This window comes from Citrus clementina, unplaced genomic scaffold (assembly GCF_000493195.1).
Source record: "Citrus clementina cultivar Clemenules unplaced genomic scaffold, Citrus_clementina_v1.0 scaffold_4, whole genome shotgun sequence".
Taxonomy (NCBI): Eukaryota; Viridiplantae; Streptophyta; class Magnoliopsida; order Sapindales; family Rutaceae; genus Citrus; species Citrus x clementina.
Window position 1 is genome coordinate 24,043,315 of NW_006262274.1, and position 18,907 is coordinate 24,062,221.

The 18,907-nt window shown below is 34.7% G+C and overlaps 2 protein-coding genes across 3 annotated transcripts; one reads left to right on the forward strand and one right to left on the reverse strand.

Annotated features, from left to right (window-relative positions):
- The first annotated feature begins 5,267 nt into the window (after positions 1–5,267).
- Positions 5,268–16,000, forward strand: LOC18043969 (cell division cycle and apoptosis regulator protein 1). 2 transcript variants are annotated; one of them, XM_024185222.1, is made up of 22 exons: positions 5,268–5,357; positions 5,506–5,611; positions 5,913–6,116; positions 6,956–7,246; positions 7,401–7,501; positions 7,736–8,416; positions 8,521–8,566; positions 9,417–9,509; positions 9,604–9,659; positions 10,324–10,441; positions 11,294–11,505; positions 11,593–11,656; positions 11,841–12,014; positions 12,829–12,859; positions 12,981–14,140; positions 14,263–14,337; positions 14,468–14,542; positions 14,628–14,978; positions 15,226–15,432; positions 15,543–15,584; positions 15,664–15,726; positions 15,812–16,000. In XM_024185222.1, the coding sequence occupies exons 2-22, from the start codon at positions 5,540–5,542 to the stop codon at positions 15,899–15,901; spliced, it is 4,206 nt and encodes a 1,401-aa protein (XP_024040990.1). In that variant the 5' UTR covers positions 5,268–5,357; positions 5,506–5,539; the 3' UTR covers positions 15,902–16,000. The 2 variants fall into 2 exon arrangements, with proteins under 2 accessions (XP_024040990.1, XP_024040992.1); XM_024185224.1 differs by lacking the exons at positions 15,226–15,432; positions 15,543–15,584; positions 15,664–15,726; positions 15,812–16,000 and having other exon boundaries at positions 14,630–14,755.
- Positions 16,001–16,089: 89 nt separating this feature from the next.
- LOC18043970 lies at positions 16,090–18,362 on the reverse strand. The gene has a single exon (XM_006438666.2). It carries the CDS (start codon positions 18,337–18,339, stop codon positions 16,579–16,581), a length of 1,761 nt encoding a protein of 586 aa, XP_006438729.1. The 5' UTR covers positions 18,340–18,362; the 3' UTR covers positions 16,090–16,578.
- Positions 18,363–18,907: the final 545 nt, after the last annotated feature.

Genomic DNA, 18,907 nt, shown 5'->3' on the forward strand with positions numbered 1-18,907 from the left:
GGGCTTGGCCTTTTATCTTTGAGCCTGCGCTGTCGTTTTGTGGGATTTGCATGGATTTGATTGGTTGCTGTCTTGACTTTTTTTCACTCTTTAATGTTATTCCTCGTATAATACTTGTCGGCAATACTCGCGGGATGGGTCTGAACACGTATACACGGATGTAGTTTCACGCTGATTAATTTTGAATTTCATGCTTGGTTCAACGAACCACTTTGGTTTGGAAAAAGACCTTTTTTTTAAAAAAAAAAAAAAAATTAGGTTGAATATGAGAATATCCAATAGCAATATAATGAAGAGGGCCTCAACCTCCGTAGAAAGTTTGGCAGGTATTTTGTTCTTATCTTTTGGACACCATTCAAAGGTTTTCCTCAATAGAAAGTTAGTATTTATAAAAATATAATCATCAATCTAACCTTTACGTTTGAAAGTTTTACATTATTAATGAATAAAAAATTTAGATATTATGAAACATACCATCAAAAGTCTTAGAATTTTAATTTCTCTTATATAAAAATCAAAGAAATTTTAAAATTATTTAATAACGACTCAATCATATCTTATTTATGTAAAAAAATGTTCAAACTCATATTTCCTTCTTCTTTTTTTTTTACACCATTCCAATCACTTTTGAAAAATAAGTTAATTGATATCGCTAGGGGATTTTATTTAATTTTTTTAATTGAATGAAATGTTATTTAATTTTTTAATGTTATATAAAAAAAATATGTTCAAAGGGAGTATGGTATTTTTCCTGAACTCGCGCGAGTGGAGTTTCAAAAATTATTGAATCCGATTATAAGTCCAATATCACAGTTGGCGAATCATTCTTGAGAAGGAATCGACACGTGCACCTATAAACCAGGATAAGCATTGTAAGAAATACAGGCCAATTTTAATTGCGGTTCTTATCCAGCCACCTCAACGCTGCTTCCTTGTTGGCGCTAATGTTAATATCTTAATTATAATCATTTTTAAACATTTTTTTAATGTCACGCGGTAAGGTTTAGTCCCTCGGATTAAGAACAGATCCACCACGTGCCGTGCTGATTATGTTTATCTCATGAAAATTTTTAAGGGATCGGCAGAATATTCTATGAATCTCAGCCGCTAACGGGGGTCTAGTCGGCTCTAGCTTTTTTTTTTTCTTTTCTTTAACTTAACCCTTGCTTAATTAATTGGTGATTGGCGTGCGAGGGCTGCTTGTTTTGAATCAAACGAAGGATAAGAATATTGAATCAAAGGTAGCAGAAAAATTAGTAGTCTGTAAAGGGCATTGATAAACTGGGGATTAAGTGGCTCATTACGTGTGCATGATCGTGATTTTAAAAGGTTTCTGGGTGCAAGAAAGATAAGATTAAGTCATCTAGTTACTAGTTGTAGCAAGTGTTATCACAGCAAGTGTGGCTATCGTGGGAAACAAAGCTTTGATTGAAGTGCTAGATTTTAAATATTATAGGGGTTGATGGATTATTCCATTATTATTTTTTTTTATAGAGATTATTCCATTATTTTAGGTAGCAACAACGGTTTCTTTTGTACATGAAAAAAGTTTTTTTTTTTTTTTAAACCCAGTTATGTGATACAATTCTGACTTACTCTGAATCTAAATATCTAAATTATACAATAATAAAAGTAACTAGTTGGGGTATTCGTAAATATCTCTTCGTTGATAACAATAGCTTTTAGTATAAAAGTATTAAGTATTAACAAAAAAATTACCGTATCCTAATTGCACATTTGGACCTAATTTCCTAATTTGAAGAAAAGTATAGATGTATTTAGCAATTGGAGGGATGAATTTAGACAGGCTGCATGTCACATCAAAAGGCAGATTCACCGAATTTGCCTCTTCATGCGACAATCATTAATTCTTTAAGTTGAAATTAACCTAAGCATGTTATTAAAAAATAGAGTGGTGATATTTGATCTTCTTAATTTATTTCATTAACCCATACTTTTTAATAAATATTATTTATTCTTAAATTGCCCTTATTAAAAATAAAAATTAATTAAAAATAATATATTTTCTTTACTCTCAAGTTCTTAATAGGTTAACTTCTCATTTCACTTTTTTATTTTTTTACAATCACCAATCCTAAGACCCCCTGTTTGGGATTAGACTGAAACTTAATAAGTTACTTATTTCATAATTTTTTATCAAAATAGTATTCAGTAAATTTTGTAAAAATTATTTTTTTCCCATGATTTTCTTCATTTTGACAGCAACTTTTAAAAGCAAGTAAACGATTACTTTTTATAGGCAACTTATTAAATAAGCAACCACATATTTCTAAAGTTCCTATTATAACTTTGATATTTTAATAAAAAGATAAGAGAGTTTGCCAATTTTTTCCTACTGTAATCAATATATACTATTTGTCTCATACTATTTTTATAATAATCAATAACCTCCTGACAACATAAATTTATAATATTACCATTATTTTTAAATACACTGTTATTCATATTTATTATAGATTAAATAAATCACATGAATGGAAATTAAAATAAAAAAATTAAGTATTAAGAATAAGAAATATATGTTTTCATGTGAAAAAAATTTCTTGTACTTTTTTATTTTATAAACATTTTCTTATAATAAAATGATAAAAAAATATTATAAGAAAAATTGATGATAAATAAAAATTATTATAAAATAAATAATAAAATATTTTTTCTTCTATTTTTTTACATTTAATTTTAAAATATTATAAAATATTTATTAGAATAAAATGTTTACAAAATAAAAAAGTACAAGAAAACATTTTATTACTAATTTTTTTGTTCACATCAAAACATATATTTCTTATTTTTAATACTTATTTTTTTTATTCAGTTTCTATTCATATGATTTATTTATTTTTTAGGACTCAAATTTGAATCCATGTCATTTATTTTTTTAAATTGATTCATAATTTGAATCAAATATTAACTCTTGAAAAATATCCTCCATCCAAGGTACAAAATAAGTTTCATGTCAAAAAAAATTATATATGTTTCTCTCTTATTATATCACCAGCCACACTTTTTTATTTATCTTATTATTTTTCAGAATTGCCCTTATTAAAAAAATATTATTTATTATTTTACTTTATTATTTTTCAGAATTGCCCTTATTAAAAAAATATTATTTATTATTTTACTTTATTATATTCTCCTCCCCTTCTCTAGCACTTCATCAACAAGAACTTTGCCACCATCACTACTGCTATCTTCTTCACCATCAACAATTATCTCCACCAACATATGATAATTTTCAATTTTGTTTTTTTTTTTTTTAAAGTTCATGAATAAGTTGTGAGTTTTGTTATTATTGATGATATTGGTTTTGCTTTTGTGTGATAATTTAAGATTCTATTTAGCTTCAATTTGGGATTTGATTTGAAGTTAATATTCAATTTAAATTATAAATCAATTTTGGAAAAAAAAAGGAGAGATTTGAGAGATGATCTATTGAGTGCATGAGATACAACCAATTTTTTTTTTTAATTTTTCAATAAGGGCAATTTTAAAATAAATAATATAAATTAAAAAATAAGCTAGTGAAATAATGTGAGGGGTTAAATATCACAACTCTTCTATATTGAGACTTAGTATGCAGTTGTGACAAAACATTGCTATTGTTGACTCACCCACTAGAACTTTTAAGTACACTTCTTCAATTTTGGATTCAAAACACGAAAAAAGAAAAAACAAAAAAAAGAGAGTGGAACTATTGGCACAACTCTAATATCATGTCGAAACCGTTTACGATTACATAAAATTACATAAAAGGACAACCTTGATTATTATTGAACCCCTGCATAATAGCATTCTAAATTATCTTCTTTGACAATTGAAAGATCTACAAGTTTGTAACAGACTTTAAAGTTATTTAATGTAAAAAAAAAAAAAAAAAAGAGTTTCTATCTATAAAACTTTATATGAAAATAGACTGTCTAAACTATAAATAAGTATATATAATATAATGGCAACAAAACATGTTCAATTTTAGAGTCTTTGATTTTGCTCTTATGGTAAGTGTTAAAAAAGAAGGGGAAATCACGAGTAATTCCGTCATTCTTACTAGGGGTGGCAATAAAACCCACCCTATTTGAACCCAATCAATTCGGACAAAAAAGATGGTTCTAGGCATTGAAATTCAATACTAAGATATCTTGGCACCAAAAACAACCTGGATATGTGCCTAGTTTATTAATAAGTTAAAAATATATATAAATACAATACACCCAAAATCGAAATTAAAACCCTAATTTTCTATCCTGTCGTTAAGTAAAAACAAGCAGTGTTGCTAGCTGCTGTGCCTCCAACTCTTCAACACTCCAAGCTAGCAGCCACTACTCTTAACACTCCAAGCAAACACAAGTTGTCGGATGCAAAAAGCAAACACTCCAAGCCAGCATTGATTGCAAAAAAACATCTTATAAATCCGATAAAAACCAACATCTGATTGCAAAAAGCAAAAGGTCTTGACTCTTTAGTACTTTGACCACCATTTGATAGGCCCTTACTTGACGTTTTGTGGCTTATAGTTTTATGATTTTTTTTTTCTTGCTTTTGGCTTTCTCTAGCATGAGTCCTTTTTCAAATAAAGAATCTGCAAATGATTTACCATTTATGGCCAAAAAAAAATCTAAAACTAGCATGGCAGCATCTTATATGGGTAGGGGAAGCCATATAAAAAATTTGTGCCTAAGAGGTGGTAGGCTTGACCTGGCCTAGATGTGGAAAAAAGGGGTACCAACTCAGGTTCGGGCAGCTGTTTTATTGATCAGACCAGTCCTAGGCAAGGCCAAACCTGGCTGGGGCCAAGGCCCGGGTTTGCCAACCCTATTTCTTACCAAATCTTAATTTTTATTTTTAGAATTATGAGTGTAATAGTTATAAATTTTAAAATTATCATCATCAGGGAGTTGTTGGGGAAGAAAACTCACAATAAAAGAATAAAGGAGAGAAAAAGAGGTATGGACTTATGAAGAGAGAAAAAGACAGAAAATGGGTGTAAATATTTTAGGAATTCATTCAATAAGAAATCACGATTATTTTTGGAATTAAAATGGGTGACATAAGAACTTTTTAATTTTTAAACAATTTTAATTGGGTAGAAAAAGATAAGGGGTTTTAAAAGGTGCTTAGGGGGGTGACAATAGTCTAACTAGAAAAAGTTAAAAAAGAGATGGTAGAAGTACGTGGGGCAACTGAAAAATTTAAACGGGCCCGAATCATTCTGAAGGCCCGATACCACGTTTAATTCCGCAAACACGAGGGGAGTGGTTATTATTGTATTTTATAATATCGTTCTATGCTTAGGGTTTTGGTCGTTGGAACAGAAAACTCTCGCGGTCAAATTGATCACCGTAAGTTCAATCATCATTTAGCGTTATCTTTTAATTTCTTTGAGTTAAGAAACCATTTTTCGATTTAATTTCAATTTAAAATATAAAAAACTTATGAATTTCCGGCCAAATTTTGTTTATTTGATAGTCACGTGTTGCTTTAATGCAGGTTTTGCTGTTAAATTTTATGTGTTAATTGAGTAATGTATTCTTCTAGAGGGAGTAATGCCTATGGTCAGCAGCCGTATGGTAGCCAATCTGCTTATGGACAAAATGTAAGTTTGTTTCGTTATTTATGTATTAATCAGGGTAATTATTTCAATTTTATTTTTCAGCTGACTGTTATTGTTACTTGTATGTTTTTCAATTCTTCTATGTATGTATAGTTTTGCGAGCTTTTAGCACCATGCGCCTGTTGAAATCTGTCAGAATCTATTAAGCTTTAAGCACCACATGTTTGTTGAAGTCCGATGAGTGTCTATTGAGCTTTTAGCACCACTTGCCCTTTAAAATCTGTTTTTGTGTCTATTAATTAAATTTCTAGTTTGGCCTTTGTTCTTTTTTGGTATATTGCAGCTGGGACCTGGCTATTCTGGGAGTTCTGTTGGATTACCAGAGACTAGCTCTCACATTTCTTTGTCTTCTCGGCATTCGTCAATGCTGGGAGCTTCTCAGGAAGTAGAGGTTGGTGGGTATAGAAGCCATACATCAGCTGCATCTCATTACGGAGGACAGTATTCCTCTGTCTATGGCTCTACTGCGCTAACCGGGGCACAGCAAGTTAGTAATTTTAATTTAATTATTTACATTTCTAAGATTTTTCCTCCGTGGAGCCTTATTAGAATATCTGGAAAGGCTTTGGTTATTCATTAAGAAAAATTCAAGAACTTGTTTAGAAATACATCTTTATCACTTTATGTACATCGGAAGTGAAAAGTTTAGGAATCTACAGTATTTTCTTTTATATGACTGGATTCTTAATTTGAAATTTTGATTTATGTTGAAAAAGAGATGATTATGTGAGATATACGAGTGATTGAAGAAAATGAGAGAAATGATCAAACAAAGTAAGAAAGATACATATTTATTGAAGGTTACATAAAATATTTCCCATGTGTTGCCTTTATTTTTTGGTGTGGTTGTAGGCTACGTGTATCGGATAGTATATCAGAGGTTAATATTTAAGAAGATAGATATTTATAAGTAAAAGGTTACGTTAAGTTTTGCCCATGTGTTGCCTTTATTTAATTCATGGTTAAGAATAATTAAGGAATGATCAATTCTATGTTGCTTTAAATTTCTCAGACAGTCTGAAGTTTGGGATCTGTGATTCAAAAGCTAAGTAGATCTGTGATTCATAAACTAAGTGCTTTGTATAGGAGTGGTTGCCTGGTCCAACCATTTGCTTCTAAAACCAGTGTTCTGGTACTACTGTCTGTGACCGTACCTTGTGTCTTTCTTGGTTTTATTGCCTTTTAATCCTCACACAATGTACTACAATTATATGGTTGATATCTTTTATTAAAATTTTTTAAGTACATTATTGTTGGATAAACTTACTAAGTCTGGTGCAATACAAATTTCATTGTCCGTCTTATGTTTAGTCTTCTATTTTACAGGTTCCGGCAATAAATATCAAGGGGGCTGCATCATCAGCTTTGGAAGGTCGTGGTGGCTACGCATCAGCTATACCTGATTCACCTAAATTTGCATCTGGTGACTATGTTTCAACATCAAGCCTTGGGTATGGTCATAAAGGTGATCAAATATATGCAGAGAAGATTCCTGACTATTCTACAATGGACAGAAGACCGTATGGTGAACGACAAAGCACTTACTTGGGAAGGGATTTGCAAAGTGAATCAACTGGACGCTTTGCTGATGCCGTCAGTTATGGTCATCAAAATCAGGTGTAACATTTTTTTTTTCAATCTCTTTCAAATGAAGCCTCTTCTTCTTTCTTTCTTTCTTTTTTTTGGTTTGCAAATAAAATACAATGAAGCCTGACCTTTTCTGACAACTTCCATGGTAATCTAAAGTTTTTTCTATCATCTTTTGTATCAGCCTGAGATTTATGACCGCCTTGACCAGACATCACTGCTTCGACAAGAGCAATTGTTGAAAGCACAGTCTTTGCAATCCTCTTCTCTTGATGGGGGTACCAGGTAAATAATTATTCATTATGTAACCAATTTAATTTAGCTTGATTTCTGATCTCAGCTACTGGTCATCACTTGCAGTTGCAGTTAATAACCTTCTGTTGTAAATGGATGTTTAATGTCACCCTTTCCCTCTTAATGATTCGATAGGCCTATATCATAAGGTGATAGGTTTGTTGACACTTGTGCTAGATGGTAATATATTTCTTGCTACACTGAGTGGTACCACATTTCTGGCAGACAAGCTGATTATCTTGCAACAAGAGGTCCTCCTAGTCGTCATTCCACACAAGATCTTATGTCTTATGGAGGACGTATGGAAGCAGATCCTCGCAACATGTCCATGTTTAGTTCTTCTACGTATAGTGGACATCATGCTCCATCAATATTGGGGGCTGCTCCGCGAAGAAATGTGGATGATCTCATGTATCCACAGAGTTCATCAAACCCTGGTTATGGAGTGAGTTTGCCTCCTGGTAGGAACTATACAACAGGAAAAGGACTTCATGCAACTTCTATCGAGTCAGATTATCCTGGTAGTATGTTTTCACGTAGTAATCATCCAAGTATTGATGAGCACAAGGATGATAGAGCAAGTTATCTTCGGGAGTTTGAGCTAAGGGAGGAGGAGCGTCGTCGTGAGCATTTGCGTGAGAGAGAGAAAGAAAGAGAGAGGGAGAAGGAGCGGGAACGAGAACGAGAAAGAGAAAGAGAAAGGCAGCGACAAAGAGAACGAGAGCGAGAAAGGGAACGAATGTTAGAACGGCGGGAGAAGGAAAGAGAACGAGAGCGCAAACGTGGGATTGAAATTAAGCGTGAGCGAACTTCGCCAAGAGTCTCCAAAGACCCGCGTGGTCCCTCATTGACAAAGGAGGGAAGATCCTTTCGACGAGATTCACCGCGTCATGAAGCTTTACATAGGTGTATCTTGATGTTTTATTTTACGTCCTGCTGTAGTTATGAATATGTAGCTCCCTGTGCATCTTTCAGCCTCACAACTAACTTGGTGTTCTGTTATGCTGAAGGCGTCATTCACCCGTTAGAGAAAAAAGGAGGGAATATGTCTGCAAGGTAAAAAAACAACACAAGAGCTTCGTCATGCGATGATAATAAGAACTTTCTCCTCTTCAAGGATCTTCTCTTCTCCTAGAGGGATTTACAGTCCATCTCTTTTGCTCTTGTTGTTCCTCTACTTGGCATTTTCCTTCTAAAACAGCTACCTTTGGATTGTGGCCAAGGGTTTTATTGTTTATCTTGAATTCTAAGTAATTTAACTTCCTCAGCCTTGATAAATTCTTATTACTTTGCTTAAGCCGGGGTTTCCCTTGTATATATTGCTGCTTGATGATCTTTCTGCTTCAGGTCTCATTATCAAGTTTTTGGCATTTCCTTGCTCTCACTTCATAGTACATTCTTCAATTCGTCATTTTCACTTGTAATACAAGTACATTCATTTTTTTTGAAACTGTCTTGATATACTTTTATAGCTTCCTCTTTTATACTGCTGTTTCTTCTTCCCTTTTTAGGTCCTATTTTCATCTTCCTTGGACTTCGTTTTTCCTTCATCTTCTTTTTCATTCTTGTTCTTTATTTCTTGTATTGGAACTCTGTTGATTATGTTCATCTTATGAAGGCAGTTGCTACAGTTTTAATGCTTCCAGCTTTTTCCTCCAATGTAGAAATTTTGTGTGGTATTATGTTCTTAAGCTGAGATGGTAAGTTATTAGTTGGAGCTGTTGTAACTCTTATCACTGAGGAATGTTCCATTTAAGGAAAGAAAAATGACCGAATAAAATTTGTGATTTTCAAGTTCCTTTTTTTTGGGGGGGGGGGGGGGGGTATGACTATGTTCTATTGCTATAGTTGTTTGCAACCTGAATGTTTATGTGGATGAATCCTATATAATACTTTGCACTTGCAGGTTAACTCATCTAGTTTGGTAGAGGTAGAGAGGGATTATCTATCACTAGATAAGCGATATCCTAGACTCTTTGTATCTCCAGACGTTTCCAAGGTGTGTCTGTGTGACTTTATAATCTATTATTGTTTTGCATATCAAGCTTGGGTGGTGCATTATTTATTTACTATGTCATTCCATGTTTTTTTAGGTGGTTGTGAACTGGCCAAAGGACGCGCTCAAACTTTCTATTCACACTCCTGTTAGGTAATCTTTTATTTGGACACTGTATTATATTTAAACAGTTGTCATAGATTTCCATGTTCATTCAACTAGGATATAATTTTTATTATGGTCACTTTTGGTTTGTTTTTTACACCTAGTTAAAGGAGTTTTCTTCGCCAACTTATCTGTTTTAATTGTGATAATGAAACCATCTTTGAATTCCTCACTTAATGGTTGGGTCTGGTTTCTTGATAGATTGTTGACATGAAATGATTTTAATATCTTAGACGGTGCTTCTGGTTTTAATCATTTTTGGAGTTCATTGTTTTTTACTTTTTTCTAAATGTCTTTTGCTTTAAACCATCGTTGAATGAATTTTTCTAAATTCAGAGCTTTGGTATTTCGGACTTAGCTGTCATGGGACTCAAACTGTTCTTTGCTTGCCCCCATATTTGTGAATATTTCTAATAGTAATTACAGAACACTCTATAAATTGTTCATCTTATAGTTTGGTCTGATTGCTGTTTAAGATTGTTTCAATTTATTTATTGTGGGATTCTAATCAGTCTTTTGGCTTTTCTAAAACTTTCCTGTAACCAGCTTAATAAAAACTGTCTTTTAACTTTTATTCTTAAGAAAGAATAAAGAAGAGAACCACTAATTAAGGCGTAATTGTGTGATTTGTTAAACATGTTGAATGGAGCAGTTTTGAGCATGATTTTGTTGAAGAAGAGAGTGAGGTTGACCCGAAGGTTACTTCCACCAAGCTTTTGACCAGGGAACCACCAGAATCAGAACAAGGAAGTACAGTATGGAATGCGAAGGTGTGTTATCTGTTAATCATTCTGTTGTAATTGCACTTGATTGGTTTGTATTCTCGCATTGCTGGTTAACATAATTTATCCTTTCTTATTAAACTGTATTTTGTTTAACTAGGTATATTTCTATATTTTCCCCCCTTGTTGAAGATGTAAACTGTTCTGGTCATTGCATTATTCTTTATCTTTTGGACTTTCTGTATTTGCATCTAGATTATTTGATCTTTTGGAGTTTTCAATTATTAAGTTTGCAGACATGGATTTTTGGGGGGTGGAAAAGATGCGATAACTTTAACAGAAGTAATTTTGCTTTTATCTTAGTGCATCTAAAGAACATCGATTCATTATTTTATTTGGTATGTGTGGGAAATTTCCTGCATTAAGCAATTGCTATAAGCTTTATATGTCTTCCTGTTTCGCTATGACCGAGTTCCATTTTGTCGCAATGCTCAATATTGTACATTTTTCCCCCCTCCTAAGATGTGTTTTTCTTGAGTTTCTTCTTTATTTTGATTAATTGGGAGGAAGCTATGGTGTAATATCATTAGTTAGAATTTATGATCTTATAGGATTTGTAGCTTTTGGGCTTGGGGATTACTGATTTTTTCTTTGTGGACTTCTTGTCCCACCTCCATGTACATTTCCTAGATCTAGTATAGTTGTTTTGTTTCTGACCTAAAAGGGGTAGAGGGGGGGGGGGGGGGAATCCTTAAACATGTCGATGGTTGTTGGTTATAAACAGTTTGTTGTATGATGGATGCATTGGAGATTTTCAAACAGTTTAGTTGCTTTGGTATAATGTAATTAACTATTCCATTTGTTTTTTGGAGTAATGTGTGTTTCTGTTTTCCATTTCAGCTAATTTTGATGAGTGGACTTAGCAGAAATGCGCTAGAGGAGCTGTCATCAGAAAAAAGCTTTGATGATCGTGTGCCCCATATTTGCAATATCCTTAGATTTGCTGTTCTTAAAAAGGACCATTCTTTCATGGCCATTGGTGGACCATGGAATTCTGTTGATGGTAGTGACCCTTCAGTTGATAGTTCCTCTCTGGTCCAAACAGCCATTAGGTTTGTTCTGTATGCTTTTTTCTTGAATGAATTGGTTCTTTGGAATGTGATTCTTTTTCTCAAGTGGACGGTGTTGTTTCTTTGTAGATATGCAAAGGATGTAACTCAACTTGATTTGCAGGATTGTCGCAATTGGAATCGGTTTATTGAGGTAGCATTTTGCTCGTTGGTGATTATTTGTCTAAACAAGTTTAGAATTTTTACTACGGAGCAATAATATTGAAAAATTGCTCACTGGCTGCTGTTTCAGTGATTTCTGATATCATATTGATATTTACACTTGTCTCTTTATGATACTAAGCTAAGATCTATTGTTCTTTACTTGGAAATTGCAGATACATTATGATAGAGTCGGCAAGGACGGTCTATTTAGCCATAAAGAGGTAACTGTATATTTTGTTCCGGATTTATCTGAATGTCTTCCATCATTGGATACATGGCGAACCCAGTGGCTTGCTCACAAGAAGGCTGTTGCAGAGAGAGAACGTCAACTTTCAATGAAAATGGAGGTTAGTCTTCTTAGCCTTTTTAAACTTTGATTCTCTGCTGGTTTTCTCATTTGCTAATTTTGATGGTCTAAAGACAGCTGATTATAGAAACAACCCACATATACAAACAAATATATGTTGCATGCATGTTCCGCGAGAGTGCAGTGAGAATTAGAGTTTGGAATAAATTACATGTGGTCTACTTATTCTGTCTCATTTATACGAACCTTTTGTGTGAACCTTATGTTTTTTTATTGGTAAAAACAAAGAGAAGATTCCATGATTCTCACAAGATAAGTTTCTTAATGATTATGTTTTGCATTTACTCTTACTTATTCAGCCTGGAGCTTTTGTTCTTTCTGGGGCTGCTGCCAAGGAACTGTCTTTCCACAACCTAAATGGTTGGAAGTTTTTGTTCTCATCATCTTTGTAAAACCAAGTTCATAGATTGTTCTACCATATCTTGTAGCAGATAACCTAATTTAGATATATTAGCACATCTAATAGTCATTCTAAGATATTGTAATTTGATATTACCCTCAAGACAATAGTAGGCACATAATCCTAAACTGGACTTATTGAATTAGACCAGAAAACATTGATTCACACTATGTTCTAACAACATGGTGTGTACCTTATGAATAAAGATAATAAATGTATTAGAACTCGGAATATTTAAATCTAATCAATCGTAGCAAGGTCGGAACCTTGTAAGTACCTGGAGTTGGGTTATTGTTGATAACTTTTTTTTGTTACTTAAACCCTTTGGGAAAAACAAGAAAGGATGATGGATTTATTGTGTGTGTCGCTAATGTAATTTATATAAATCTTGCAGAGATCTAGAGAGAAGAAGGATGGACAGAAAGGTATGTGGAGTAAAGAGAATCCTTCATACATTGTTTTGCATATTTTTACTGTCCTTGGCATAAATGATCAATTTCAGATGCTAACTCTTTGTGTATCATCTTCATTGATTAAAAAATTTAGACAAGGAAATGGACACCTCAAAAGATGTTGAAAGGACAGTCAAATCTGAGAAAAAGAAAGCGTCTCCATATTCTGGAGAGGCAGTCAAGATTAATGAAAAGGAGAAGAGTTTTACTGATTTGAAAGGGAAGGCAACCAACCAGAAGGGTAATGGAAGTGACAAGAAAGTTGAAAAAATAGATGGTAGTGAATCAGGCAGGGAAGAAAAAAATGTTGAGGAAAAAGATCTGGTAGAAACTACTGCTGCTCAGACAGCTGGCAATGCAAAGCCTGGCAAGAGAAAGATTATTAGGAGGATCGTGAAGCAGAAGGTTGTTGACAAGGCAGCCGGTGGTGAGAACACTGTCAGCAACCAGAATGACAAGCTGGATGAGAAGGATGCTGTAGAGAAGAAGAACGCAAACTCAGAGGTCTCAGGTCATCAGGAAGAACCTTCAATTGAACTTGCTGGAGTTAAGACTTTCACTAGGAAGAAGGTTGCCAAAAAAGCTTCTGAGGAGAACACCTTTCAAAATGACAACAAAGGCATTCAGCCTGAGGTGACAGCTGAGGAAAAGGACCAAGCTGATGATAAACCAAAGGATGATTCAGTTCCCAGCGGCACTGCAGCTGTGCAAGATACCGGTGTGAGAACAACGATAAAAAAGAAAATAATTAAGAGGGTACTGAAAAGAAAGGTTGCTGGAAGGACTAACAATGCAGTTGTTGACACAAAGATAGATGGCAATGGGGATCAGAAAAGCTTAGTTCAGTCAGAGAATAAAACTCAAGATGCAGGGACACAATTGGCTGACGCAGAAAAGAAAACAAGCCCTGAAATGAAATCTAAAACACCAGGAGCGCTGAAGCTAGATGTTGTGGCTAATTCAAGTAAAACTGAAATCAAGGTTGAAAAAGATGGTAAGAAAGCAGGGATGGGAGCAGATGTAGAGTCTAAAACTGCCAAGGAAAAAGTTTCTCTGAAGGATACTTCTATTGGCATAAGGGGAAATTCTAAAGATGGGGAAAAGTCAAAGGATGAAAAGCCAAAGAATGACAAAGATGGAAAAGGTGAATCTAGAAGTCATTCAAATAAGGAAGGGAAAGAAAAGAGAAAACCCGAAGAACCTCCTCGGCATCCTGGATTGATTCTACGAATGAAATCGAACAAGGATTCTAAAGTAGGTGGACTGTAGCCAAAAAACCATCCACCATACATTGAAAGTTAAAAAATTCACATGTTAATTTCATCTTATATATCTTCTGGTATTCCTTGTCTAATTGTGCAATTGTACTCCTATAGCTGCGTTCGTTGTCACTCTCGTTGGATTCACTTTTGGACTATACTGACAAGGATATTGAAGAATCATCTTTTGAGGTACTCTTTTCAACTTCATGCTTGCTAAATTCCTGCAACTCCCATTTAGGTCTCCAGTATAATACTCTGGTTCCTACCAGTGCTTGAAGCTTGTTTTCTAATTCCAACCATGTTCCTATTGCCCTTTCAGCTTTCATTATTTGGGGAAATGCTTTATGAAATGCTTCAATATCAAATGGGATGTCGTGTTTTAGAATTTCTCCAGGTTGGTTTTGACGCGGTCCCTCAAGTTGTATATTATTTGATTTCCTTCTGATATGCATTTTCATTAATGTGCTTGTTCTGCATAGAGACTTCGCATAAAATTTCTGTCTGAACGGAATGAACGTAAGAGGCAGCGGAGTGAAGTCCAAGAGAAGGAAAATGACAAAAAATCGCCAAAGCGTTCGAAGATTGATGAGCTTCCTGCAACAATTAAGTCTACTACGCCTGAAACAATGAATTCAGCACAACCAGACGATAAAACAACTGTTGTCAAGGAAGACACTTTGGTTGACCATGTCAACGAGGCAAAGGTAGAGGAGCAAAAGCTCAAGTCAAAGCCAAATGAGGAAACAGAAGATGAAGAAGATCCTGAGGAATATCCCGAGGAGGATGAAGAAATGGGGGATGCAAGTTCTCAACCAAACTCTTCTAATGGGGTAGGACCTCTCAGTCTTCATCCCTCCTCTGTTAATTAATGCTAATTTATTAGCTGATTTTCTAGTTATACCATATTTCCTTTTAAGATCTTGTCACCTTGGCAGAAGTTATTTAAATTAAATGCAACTTTGATCAATTACCATTTGGTTGATCAATACTTATTTGCCAGTACATTGCCAATAGGCCCAATACTTTTGAAATCCTTGAACACTTTTTATGTGCCTTTGGGAAACTATTTGATGACAGAATGACGAGGAAGAGGGTAAAACTGATGCAAATGCGCAGTCTGGAATGGAGTCGGGGAATGAAAAGGACAAAGCAAATGAATCAAATAAGGAGAAAACTATTATGGAAGCTGCGGAGGTAAAACACTCTGATGTAGAAATGGGCAAAAAAGGGGAGAGAAATGTAGAGACAGGGAAGAAAGAGGTTTTTGATAAGGAATTATTACAGGTATGTTCCCAAAAACTTTCAAAAATCCTCTCCATGTGTCTTTATTTATGATGAAACATCCAAGATGCATCAATTTTTGTTAACGTGATAACATTTACCATCCGATGCAGGCTTTCAGATTCTTTGATCGAAATCAAGTTGGCTACATTAGGGTGAGTGAAATCTTCTGTTCATATTGTCCTGCAAAACCTTGTTCAAAAGAGTTGTTAGAAGTTTCTGTTGCCTTTTCAGGTTGAAGATTTGAGGCTGATCATACACAACTTGGGGAAATTTCTCTCCCACCGGGATGTCAAGGTGAGAATTGATATTGAAGCATTTTCCTCTTTTTTTTTTTCAATTAAATTACTCTTAAAAGCTTACATCCCTGTCATTGAATTAGGAACTTGTGCAGAGTGCACTCCTAGAGAGCAACACTGGACGAGATGACCGAATCCTTTATAATAAGCTGGTGAGAATGTCCGACATTTGAGATCTGGGAGATTTTTGGGTTCATTGTAGTCAGCTTTTAGAGAACTTGCGAGTTGTAATTATGTTTATCATATCTCCTTTATAAACCTTGAATTTTCTGCGGTTGTCTTGATACTATGAAAGAAAATAAAATTGTGATCGTCGAGTCTGCTCACAGTTTGAAAAGCAATTGGTGTCGTGGATAAATTGCTATCTCTGGAGGGTAAATATTTAAAAGTGTTTCTGAAATCAGCTTATGATGTAAGATGGCACTGGTCAAATAATCATCATTGAGTGGAAGAGTTGGAGGAGAAATTTTATATCAGCCGTGGCTCTCTTTTGTCACAGATAATGAGTTTTACCGGCGCTGTGGTGATATATATTTGGTGAGCAATGTGGCATTTTGATGTGGAACCTCAATAATGATAGAAATCATGAGAGGAAACCCTAATGAGGAGAGAAATCATTAAGGACTGAGACAAGTGACTCGTAATAATAGGTTTTGTAAGAAACAGATGGTTTCCGTTTACAAAGTGACAAACAGAATAAGATAATGCGAATATTCAAACGGTGAGTTTGTTTCACCATTTGTTTTATCGTTTCTCAACCCACACATTGGTTGGGACATAAATTCTGTAGGTTAATTTTGAGACGTGACTCTACTTGGAAGTCCGAACTAAAAACGTACAGCTTAATGAATTAGATCTCAAGTAGAGATTTCAAAGCTTGTTTTTTGACCAATTTTCCATAGAGACCTTTTCCTAACTTAATTGGTCTCTCCATCTCCGGCATCCCACAACTACTTCCCTTCAATCCTTCTATCAAAACCTTGAGCATTCTCTCATCGCTCCCCACAGCTTCCACAACACTATCCACCACAGCTTCTGCCGCAGGAATTCGCTTTCCCCACCTCTTCATCAGCCTCTCTGAACCATAAGTCTCCGCATATGCACTCCAAATCGATGCCCTCAAATAGCCCTTCTCTTTTCCCCTCACAATCCATCTTTTCATGTTTTCCTCTAACCTAAAAACTGCATTGCCTGCATCTATGCCTCTTTCAAGTCCTATCTCTATCTCACTCAACTCTTGCTTTGAACTCATTCCTTCCTCAAACTTGCACCTCTTGCACTTGCAATGAAACCCCCACGTTTTTGACATTTCCTTGCGCTTCTCCAATGGCAGAAGCATGTCAAAGTAGGCAAATGTGATCTCCTTACCAGCCTTCACATCCCTTGAAGCATGAACTATGATATAATCTCCTACATGAACACGCCTTGCATTAGGACTACAAGAATGGTTGATGAATGAAGCAAGTGCCCATAGCCCAACACCATAAAGACCTTTATTCTTCCCCAAAACTTTTGCTGAAATTGCATCCTCAACAAGGGAATTCACGTCCAAGATACTCAAAATCTTACCCATATCAAGCTTCTCATTGGAGCTCCTACGCTCTTCTGCTTCGGGCCTAAAAGCACTTACATCAGGAACCTCAACCTCATCCTCATTGTCACCACTAGATAATATACTAATCAAGTGGCGAGTCCTTTGACGTTTTGAAATCGATTCCATAACTTTATCAATGAAATTCTTCCACATAACCAATTGCTCATTCTCATTTGAATTTTCACCTGACAATATACCTCTCTCTGTAGCAATTGCTTTTGTGACTAGAAATAAAGTCCCAGCCTCAACATTCTTTGTTGCAAATAAGCCTCGTCCACTGATCTCAGACTTACTAATCTGCACAGCACCAATGTACTCAGCCAATTCTGGACACTTGCCACGTAGCCCATTAAGGATCCAATCCGAAAGATCCAAAGCACCTGTTCTTGATTGGTACTCAAGTTTCTTGCTTTTCTCCAAAAACCCATTAACAGTTTCAAGACTTCCACTAGCCTGAGCATCAACTAAAGTTTCCTTGAAGCAATCCAAAGCCATTGAATATCTATTCAAACTAAGCAGAATTTTACCTTTGCAAAGAAGAGCCTTGAAATGGGAACTCTCTATTTTCAGTGCTTGTTCACAGTCACGCAATGCATCATCGAAATCTCGAAGCCTTGATCGTGCCTCGGCTCTGTTTGACAGGGCTAAGCAGAGGGATTTTTTGAGCTTGGATAGTTGGCTTGCTTCCTGCTTCGTTTCTGTGATTTGGCTTTGGCAAAGACCGATGAACTGAGTGTAGACTTGTACGGATTCTTTCCATTCTTCTCTCAAGAGTAGCTCAGTGGCTTTAGATCTCAGCTGTTGCATCAGCTCTTCTGCGGTTTGAAGCTGTTGTTGTTCATCTTCCCTCATGTTTGATGTTCGAATTTTTTGATGGTGGGTGAGTGTAAGACCAAGAAAGATGGAGATTTTGGTGACCAAGAAAGATGGAGATTTTGGTTTCTTTGTGACTTCAGTAGTGGTGTTTTCTTTCAGTGTAGCGTTTAGATTTAAATTCGGGGGTTTTGTAACGGTCATATTTCTCTTTTCTAATTTTATACCTTTTCTGGACTGTATTCTTCTCTAACGACAACGGCTATGCCGGGATTTTTTTATTTTATTATTTTATTCTTACAGCGATAACAAATATTAAATGAGGATTTTCAATATATATATATATATAAAATTATAATTATAATTATTTTCAAGTGCGGATGTCCGTATTTTTTTTAATGCGGACATATTTTTAAAGTACATGATTTAAAAGAATTAATTATTAAATAAATTATAAAATCACGTGGTTTAAGAGAGTTAAAAACTAATTCTTTTAAATTCTATTATTTTAAAGTGTGTCTGCGTGAAAAATAAAAATAAAGACGCTCGCACTAGAGAATGACTATATATATATATATATTTTGAGAAAGTCTATTCCGAAATTTATTAGAATTTACTTAAATCAATTTTATTGTCTTTCATTGAGAAAAATATATATATCCCCACTCAATAATGAGAAAAGAAAAACCAATATTTTCAGGCTTATCTCAATCTTTATGGAAGGTTATCAGTCAGGCTTATCTCAAGAATATTGTCAATTTTTAGAACTTCC

What these genes read in the sequence shown, in the direction of transcription:
- LOC18043969 (XM_024185222.1), top strand. Translation starts at nt 5,540, where the DNA reads ATGTATTCTTCTAGAGGGAGTAATGCCTATGGTCAGCAGCCGTATGGT. An exon ending in AATCTGCTTATGGACAAAAT is followed by an intron (nt 5,612 to 5,912) that starts GTAAGTTTGTTT and finishes GGTATATTGCAG; the next exon opens with CTGGGACCTGGCTATTCTGG. An exon ending in GGAGGGAATATGTCTGCAAG is followed by an intron (nt 8,567 to 9,416) that starts GTAAAAAAACAA and finishes TTGCACTTGCAG; the next exon opens with GTTAACTCATCTAGTTTGGT.
- LOC18043970 (XM_006438666.2), bottom strand. Translation starts at nt 18,339, where the DNA reads ATGACCGTTACAAAACCCCCGAATTTAAATCTAAACGCTACACTGAAA.